The 9253-nt window shown below is 44.2% G+C and overlaps 1 protein-coding gene across 3 annotated transcripts; it reads right to left on the reverse strand.

The window, feature by feature from the left end:
• Window positions 1–992: 992 nt before the first annotated feature.
• CLDND1 (claudin domain containing 1) lies at window positions 993–9024 on the reverse strand. Of its 3 annotated transcripts, none has more exons than XM_077174301.1 (6): window positions 8928–9024; window positions 8344–8521; window positions 4198–4492; window positions 2883–2990; window positions 2354–2491; window positions 993–2262 (listed from the first exon to the last, which is right to left on the reverse strand). In XM_077174301.1, exons 3-6 carry the CDS (start codon window positions 4484–4486, stop codon window positions 2042–2044), a joined length of 756 nt encoding a protein of 251 aa, XP_077030416.1. In that variant the 5' UTR covers window positions 4487–4492; window positions 8344–8521; window positions 8928–9024; the 3' UTR covers window positions 993–2041. The 3 variants fall into 3 exon arrangements, with proteins under 3 accessions (XP_077030416.1, XP_077030417.1, XP_054510598.1); XM_077174302.1 differs by lacking the exon at window positions 8928–9024 and adding an exon at window positions 8668–8804; XM_054654623.2 differs by lacking the exons at window positions 8344–8521; window positions 8928–9024 and having other exon boundaries at window positions 4389–4492.
• Window positions 9025–9253: the final 229 nt, after the last annotated feature.

The following is a 9253-nucleotide window of genomic DNA, read 5'->3' on the forward strand; positions in this document are numbered from 1 at the left end:
AAGAAAAAAATCTCATAAAGTGTACTAGATAAAATCAGCAGCAGTGTTTCCTCCCAAACTGCAGAATAGCAACTAAAGTCCTTTTGACCCATGCTGAGGCTTGCGTGCCCTAGTAATTCTAGAAAATGAGGAACATGACAAGCTGAGCTGTTAGGCCTTATCTATCTAAGTCAGGATAATTACTCTGAAAAAACACCCTATCAGTACAAATCAGGCAGCACAGATTTTCATTTACTCTCAGATACTGCACAAAAGTACCACACCTCCTCTCAGAAGCTTACAACTGACCCAGACATTGTAGGGTAGGAAAGAGACTGTTTAAGGAAGAAAAATAAAAAACTACTCAACAGCAGGAGAAAGAGGATTACCTTGAATGGCCTGCCACTGCTTTTTCAGTGATTCTGGTTTTCATCATCTCTGTTTTACTTTGTAAAGGCTTCAACAGTGATAATAATAGAACCCTATCACAGACTTGAGGAAAAAAAAAAAAGAAATTACACAAGCAGTTATACCCGAGCTTCCGGGAAATCATGACTAGGGCTGTTTGCTGACCCAGCAAACATAGCTTGGGTAGAAACACCTACAAGGAAAAAAAAAGCAAAAAGGCACAATAGAAAAACAGCCATGAGATAAAAATGCTTCCTTCTGTGCCATGCTCATCAACCAGTATCCCACAGAATCCTTGCTATCCGTCCTTTTGTCAGGAATTATTTCTCCCAAGGCATACTTCTTTTATTAAGCCTGAAGTAAGGAAACAAGGTGAGCCAAGGCTCACTGAATTAAACAGTTCAGTCTTGGAACACTGTTTTCTAGATATGGTATGTCACCTAGTCTGGCTAGAGTTGCAGTGATTGTAATTTAAAATATCTGATATAATGTCATTGTTTCTGGTGACATTTCCATGAAAGCAGATCTAGACACTGGTTCTTCCTTCCCCAAGTAAAATCCACTCTAGATCATTCCCTCACCCTCCCATCAGATTCATGCAATGCTGAAAATTTCTGAGTCTTTATTATTACTATTATTATTTAATTTAAACAAGAGGGAAAAGAGCAGCACCTTTTAAAAAACCCTGTTGTGTGCTACACAGGATAAACAGGTGAGGTTTAAGAAAAGTTAAATTTATATATGTACATATACACACATACACTAAACCAAATTAAAACCAAAAAACTCCTGAGGAGGTCATTTTCAACAAGAGATAAGAAAGCCACATCAAGCAAAAGCACAAATTAAGATTAGAGTGCACAATCACATGTAGTGCAGATACCAAACTAGCCTGGGTCCTGGAAGCAGTGGAGCTATAGCAGGACAGAGCTCCATGAGGGCCATCTAATCCCACTCCTTGGCAGAAGCAAGTCCAGAGCGTGCCTTCAGGAGGGTCCAGAGTGTGCTGTACAGGCAGTGCAACAGCTGTCTGCTCTGCCTCCAGCAGTTTTGGCAGATGCCACAAAATGCAGCAAACTAGTGATAACAGGAGATCCAGAGCCGAGCTACAGACTAATTCAGCTACAGTATTTCCATAACAGAGGTTTCTGAATTCCCTCATGTCTCTTGGGTGCTCCCTGTAGGTACTGCCTGCTTCAGTCACACAGCAGACAGCTCCTGATTATGTATTATTTGTGCACTGAGGTTCCCATTCTTTTGTACCTGCACCTTCTCTTGTCTCTCTTCCACCCCACAACACCACTTCTATTTCCTCCAGGCTTACAGGTAATAAAATCTTTCCTCCAGGTAATAAAATTAGGAAGGGGCATGTACATCTAACTAAGGGGAACTGTCAAGAACCAAACGTAGCTTAAAAAATAATCACAATTCTTAAAAAAAAAAAAAATTAAAAAACCTGTTCAAGTTCTGCAGACTTCTGGCAGGCTTTGGTCATTTAGCCCAGAGGTCTTTGTCTTCAGAGCCTGCAGGCTAAATTGTCTTGACTGGCAAGAATCATGCAGTACATGATAAAATTCTGACTGAAAGAAAAAAGTAGAAAGGGCTGGGGGAGAAGTGGTTCTAACATGGAAAGCCCAGACTACAGTAGCAGCTCTTAAGCCACACGGTAGGCTTTCAGGAGGGTGAATTCCTTCCTGTTGGTGCGAGCTGCCCAGATGAAAAGAGCAGCTGCCATGAACTGCAAAGGTGCTGACACACAGGCAAGGCAGAAGGACCAGCCGAATTCACCCTTCACATCCTCGGGCAGAGGCAGCTTCCTATGGAGCAGCTCAATCCCAGCTACATAGCATCCAACGAGGCCCAGTGTGCACAGCCCTGGGGAGGGAAGCAGCAAAGCACAGTGAGCTCACCCACGGAGCTCCAGGGCTACTCTTGAGCTTCTGGAGGAGGATGGCAGGACACTTACCTGCTAGGAAATGCAGGACTCCGGTGGCAATGGCTGGGTAAAGGCTGCGACAGGCACAAGCACAGAGCCCAATCAGAGCTCCAAAGCACATGAGGCCGATGCTGACAAAGGGCAGGAGAAACTGCAACCGCCAGAGATCTGCATGTGAAAAAAACACACCAGTCACCTTTGCTGAAAATGGGCTGGAAAAACATCTTCTCCCACCATCTTAACATTCCCTTCTGTGCTGTTGTTTCTGCTTCATCAGACATTCTACATTCATAGTCAAAAAGGACCAAAGATTCCATTGAAACAGAAAGAAACTAATTTGTTAACTCACAAATCCCTGTACTGCATTCATAGGCAAAATCCTTGCTAACACATCTATGTCTTCCTTTTAAACTTTGACCTACTGCCTGCACAACTGTAAAAAACAATAAATGGTGAGCAAGACCAAGAGAGACAGAAGCGTTCCTCACTAGTGACTCAATTTGAGAAACAACTTTTTTTAATTCTACTTGTTTATCTACCAGAAGTGAAAGACACTTACAAGTCCGATTCAAATCCGTGCCACTGTTGTGATTTCCAGGCTCTATGTACTTTTCTGCAAACTGATCAGAGAGGGAGAAACTGATGCAGTTTGTAGTCATATCAGTTTCTAGGGGTGGAAAAAAAGAAAAAGCTGCCATTAGGTGTCTCCCCTTAATCCTCCTTCCCCCCTTTCAAATCCTCCTTTCCCAATAATTTGAGCTAGGAAGCTCCTCAGTTCCATTTGTAAAAAAAAATTACCTCTCCAAACAGATCTGTACATGTTTTCCTATGATATAGTTGGCACAATGTGTCTGTTATGAGGTACTACACTAAGGGATAAGCATTCTAACATGCAGAATCTTCAAGCTTCCATGGATTATCCACAGAGAATTGTGCCATGTGTAACATACTGGCAAAGTAATGTGGTAGCATATGGTGCTGAACTATGTTGTCACATAGTCTTGAGCTCAGGGTCCCTTAACTAAGGTCTGCTTATCTCCATATGCAGAATGTGGTCTCGTACTAACAGTTAAATCAAAAATGGGACAGAAAGGCCTATTTAAGGAACATGAAGGATTTGCTTCTTTACACTAAGTTTCTACCTCAGATTTTACTTTGAGAATACTATTCAGCAGAGCTAGTTTAATTGTCTTCCAAAATAAGTATTTTCATGAGAGAGGAAAAAAAAAGTATTTCATGCATGGTTTTTTCTCCACAAAATGTACTTAAAGTACGTCTTTAAGAAGGTTCAAAATGATGGAGCTCACATACAGCAAGTACTCAAAATTAACTTTGAAGCAATTAAAATAATTGTTTGCCACACATTTTATCCCCCAATGATTTGAAAAAATAATACAAATATTTCACTCTATATCCATTCAAGGATTCCAAGGTGTGCTGATGCAAAGGTGGGATATTTGTGATGTGAAACAAGTGAATGACTAGCTAAAAGGCATGAGCACCTCCTCGATAAAGTAGTGTCTTTATTCCATTGCTGGATCCCAGGATCTATCCTAAAAAGACAGTAACTGGTAGAGCAACTATAAAGGTATCCCCAACTGGACAGCTGAGACAAAATAAAAATCAAGTTTGTAAGACTAAATTTAGATCAAGTATCATGTATCAAAACCAGAAACTGCAGCACTCACAGCCACAGACCATTTTGCCCTTTGCTTCTTTAAAAATCTGGACTGTCTTTATTAAAAACCCAACCAACCAAAACCAAAGCTAGAAATAAGCCTTCTGAAGGAACAAAGTGGCATGAATCTGTTCTGAGGAAGTTAGCACACAGCACTGCAGGGAAGCCAGGGAAGTGATAATTGCTCTGGAGATACCTGGTGGGCTGTACCAGTGAGAGTTTTTGGGTACAGTGATGCACCTCCGCCACAATCCAACCGTGCCATTGCACCGGAAGAGCGCATCTGTGTACGTCTTCTCATCTGCATCTTTGCTGACAAACTCCTCCCAGATGCTTCTCCCAGCCTCACTAACATTCTCGGCTGGGGACTGGGTGTGGTACTCGTACCAGAAGTCGGTGCCAATGGAGGCAGCCATGTAGATGGTGGAGATGAGGCTGAGCACGCAGGCGATCACCAGCGCTGTAGCAAACCGGTTATCCATCATGGCGCCCTGGGTGGGGACACAGGGACAAGTGAGCAACGCTACAGTGTTATCCCAGCAGTGCCATACTCATCAGCCCCCTTCTGCATGGTCCCCTCAGGATATGCAGGCCTTCCTTTTCCTACCTGCTAGAACCAAAGGAACACTGAGCAAATCTTCAGTGCTGGCCAGCATGCACTGGATCTGCCAGTTCCATGTAGGGACAATATCCTGGAGAGTGTGCTCTCCCAGCCACACTGTACTGGCTGCTTGCCCTGAAACAGCAACTGACAGAACACCAACTCATCCCCAAAGCAGATGACACAGCTCACTGCCATTTGTGATCCTGATTGTAGGGAACGTCAGAGACTCCCTCCACAATGCCCAGGAAGAAGACTTAGCTTTCCTTAAGAGATTACCAAGAGTAGAAGTTATTTTTATCCCGCCACCACATACGGCTTTCACAGCTTGTGTTTACAGCAAAGACAAGAACCACAGGCATGCCGAAAAAGCCCTTCCAGGCTGCTCACAAAGGGCAGCCATGCCAAGGTGCTGGAATGCCTTTAGGGAAGAGAGAAATGTATCTAGGCACTAGAGACAGAACATGAAGGAAGCACTGGAAGACAAGTTTGGAAATAATGGTAAATGCTGCAATAATGCTACAATATATACCATGGTATTTTTGAAGACCTAGAACAACGCAGGGGGGTGCCCTGTTTCATGGGAACAATGGGACAAAACTGAAAAGCCTTCATATGTTCCCACCAGGCCTCTACTCTGTGTCCCTCTCTTAGGATCCTTTGTGGGGTCATGCTCCCAAATGGCATAGATTCAGGGTCAAAGGAGGCATGGGAAAAACACAAATATCACACATGCTTATGACAATACCATAACTTTAATGAATAACTGACTGGTAATATGAGAAATGCTTTGTGGCTGCAATGCACCAAAGGACTCCTCTCAGATGCCAGTTGTTCTCATGTGCTTTCTATGCTTGATTAAATTTATGGATTACTATGAATCAGGCTTGAGGCACTTGACAGGAAAAAAAAATTGAAACTAGCTCAGCAGCTAGAGAGGTAGGCTGGTGGTAGGAGCTACTATCTAATCAGCTCGTCTCTTGCTTGTCTCCTCCCTTCTCCCACACACTTGATCAAAATATTTTGCTCTACTTTCTTTGTAACTAAAGGAACCGCAACTGGAAACAGTAACAACTTAAGCATCAACATTCACAAGAAAAAACAGTGAAGTGCCTCAAGTCAGACTTGCCAGTAAGAAATTATGAACTAAGAAACAAACAGCAAATTAAAGAACGGAATTTCAAAGGCATCAATGTTTGCTGTTAACAACACCATTCTTATTTCTTTTCCTCTCCATCTGCTCCTCTATTTGTCTGAAACTGGCTTACAAGGGGGAAAAATTATGTGTTCCCATATCATTTCCTATGCTTCATTTCCATATTAAATGAGCCACACTCTCTGCAATATCCATCCTTGAACTGCATCCTTAGCAATGAGAAAGAACAGAAGTGATTTGTGGTGAACTAACAAGAAACACCCATTTAAAATACTGCAAAGTTTGCATACCACAACTTACTTAAATAATAATCTACAAACCATGAATTCCTATAAGATAATAGAAATATTGAGAGGGAGAACACATCATATCCAGTTTTATTTATGTGGAAAACATAAAATCAAGCCCAGACTTGGAAGCAAATTCTCTGTGCAGTATTTAATCCCTGGCTATATCCCAGTGTCTTGCTCCAGGCACACAGGATATGGGATAGGGACAGCAAGCTGTTGTATAGATCTGACTTCACCATTCAGCCCCACTGAGTCAACTGAGGGATCCCTGCCCCTTCACACACTGCCCCCGAAGCAAACAGAACAAGTAGCACCTGCAGGGCCAAAGCTGCTGCCCAGCTGAGCTCAGAGCTGAGCAGATCATTCTCTGAGCAAGCAAGAGAACAGGCTGCTGAGCAGGCTGGTCTGGATTTTCCACTCTACTGCAATCACATCTACTGCAAGAGGAACTCTCTGCAACAGACTCCTCTCTTTAGGAAGGGTTCCCTCTGGGTGGAAGGATCACAAGAACCCACAAGCTTCATCCTCAGAGTAGTGTCTGGTGACAAGGAATTTAATCAGGGCCACTGATCTGTTGTCACTACCTTTCAACATAAATGCTGACAATGACAAAGCCCTTTCAAATTTATACCTAACACAGAGAAAGAAAAGAACTGGCCCAAAAGTCTTACTTTCAGCTACGTATCCCTGCTGCTACATGCAGAGCACTGCTGCTGGCATTATCCCTACCAGATCACCATTAAAAAACAACCACACGCTGGACCAGCCTTCTGTATGCTGATGTGCTGTGAATACAGCAGAGCTGATGTCAGCTGGCAACCAAGAACAGTTCATAAGCAAAATGAAGGCTTAATCACCAAACAGCAAATTAAAGCTTTGCCCTGTGTTCATTGTCCACATGGTAAAAGGAACATGGCAATCTACTGACACTCAGTCCTTGTAATGTTACTGCAGGCATTGGTAGAGAACAGCCAAGAGGGCTACAGACCCCAAAATCTAGCGAGTGGCTTTGTGTGGCATTTGTCCCAAAATTACTTTCAGTATGGACAGGACAGCGACAAGCAAGGTAAGAGGGGACCTACAATTCCTTACAATAAAGGTCCCCTCAGTGCTTCTGCCAAACACTTCAACTGCTTAGAGCAAAGATGAAGAACTCCACAACACTTCATGCAAAGCTTGAACAAGTTTTTCCTGTCAGTGGAGAAGACTTGACTACTCTGCCCATTCACTGTGCATATCCATTGCATCTTCATCTACAGGAAACAAGCTCTCCCTTAAACGAGGTGTCCTTTAAAAGAGAAAACCATCCTGCCAGCCCCAGGCTGAGCTCAAAGGAAGCAGTGAGCATAGTCAGTAAGAAATAGTTACCAGAGAAGACCACAAAGAAACACACTGACTGTTTATGGGATTAATGCCATGCTTTGCAAAAGATTCTGTGCAGAACAATGTGTAGGAGGTACTTTAGAATAAACTTACTTATGAAAAAAATAACACTACTGTTACCAAAGATTACATTAATTATAAAGACAAAGATTGATAACAAATAAGAATGCTTTTTATCCACAGGCTGTCAACAAGAACCTTCATTGTTTTAACAGGTATGGTCATATAGATGTGACAGGATGTTTTTGCCTAGCAGAAGATGCTATTTCAGACAAATTACATCTGAAACTAAGCTATGCAGCAAATTTAAGATAACACTAGGTAGCTGTAAACAGGCAAAAGTGCTTAATGAGATATTGCAATTATATTAATTTTTTAAAAGAAGTGAGAGACAAAATTTTTATGTTTTAAGAAAATTTTTGAAAAAAGCTCAGAAAAGTGAAGGTAAAGGCCAAACTGGAAGCAATACTCAAGAGAATGACTAAACTGCATGCACTTCAAAGAAGGGAAAAACAAAGGAGACAAGTCAGTAGAGTTGGGAAAGAAAAAGCAGAGAACGGAACAAAAACAAGTATTCTGGCAAAAAATCAACTCTAAGACTGAAGACTGGACAGTCTTTGTAAGAAGTTACTGTACCATGGCAGAAGGGAATACAAAAACATGCATATTTTTATCTTGTTGCTGCGGTCACTCCTTTCAGCCAACAGTGGGTCACCACATTTAAGAAACTCCTTTTACATGACATCACAAAAGAGTCCCTGGTGCATTCTCTCAGGAAACATGCCAGCAATCAGAAAGGGATTAGAAGGCCTGCAAGAGGGTGCAAATATGGGGAGAGGGCTGGAAACAACACCAAGCTGGATCAGGGAAACAAAACGTTAGGAAAGATTGCTACCAAATACTTTTTTTTACCTTCAGAGATGCTCAGAGTCCCTCAGGACACACAGCTCCGATGATTCCAGGTCTCTTCAGATGCACAGCGTTGTTTGTGTCCTGTGGCCAGCGGAGAGCACGAAACGCAAACTTCCCTTTTGCCCAGACTCTTCCATTCATTCAGCTTCTTCCACACCACCAGTTCATAACAAGTGACCTACAAGCAAAGAGCAAACCGAATGGCTGGACATCATCATTTTACTCTGAAATTGCTTCACAGACATCTCCCAGTGCTATCATTAACGAAAAAAAAAAAAAAAAAAAAAAAAAAAAAAAAAAGCGAAGATGGAGAGGGGAAATTACTTGAAGAGCCCTCAGGCCAAGAGCACCTGTCCCGCAGGATCAGCCCAGTACCGGGCCGGGCCGACTGGGCATCCCCACGGAGCGCGACCGCCCCCGGGGGTCTCGGGCCTCCCAGGCGTCAGCCCCCGCGGGGGGGCAGCAGCTGTGGACCGACAGCAAACCCCAGGGGACCGGCCCGAGCCCTCAGCCCCATTCCCCGTCCCCGCCCAATATCCCCTCACCGCCTGGCCCGGCCCGGCCCGGCCCGGCCCGGCACCCACCGCCCATCGCCGCCGCCGCCGCCTCGCACCCGGCCCGGCCCCGCTTCCGCCCGCCGCGCCCGCCCGCGCGGGGCACACTGGGCGATGTAGTTCTGCCGCCCCCTTCCGGAGGCGCCGGCCTCGGCACCCCTGGGCAGCCCTTCCCCATGGCTCCTCGTCCTTCCCCATGGCTCCTCGCCCTGCCTGTGGGGAAATTCTTGCTCGTGGCCAGCCTGAACCTCCCCGGCTCTGTGTCCTCCCCTCCTGTCGCTGTTTACCTGGGAGAAGAGGCTGATCCCCACCTGGCTGCACCCTCCTTTCTAGTTCTTTCTGTTTCTCTTGATTGC

The sequence above is a fragment of the Agelaius phoeniceus genome, chromosome 2 (genome assembly GCF_051311805.1).
Source record: "Agelaius phoeniceus isolate bAgePho1 chromosome 2, bAgePho1.hap1, whole genome shotgun sequence".
NCBI lineage: Eukaryota > Metazoa > Chordata > Aves > Passeriformes > Icteridae > Agelaius > Agelaius phoeniceus.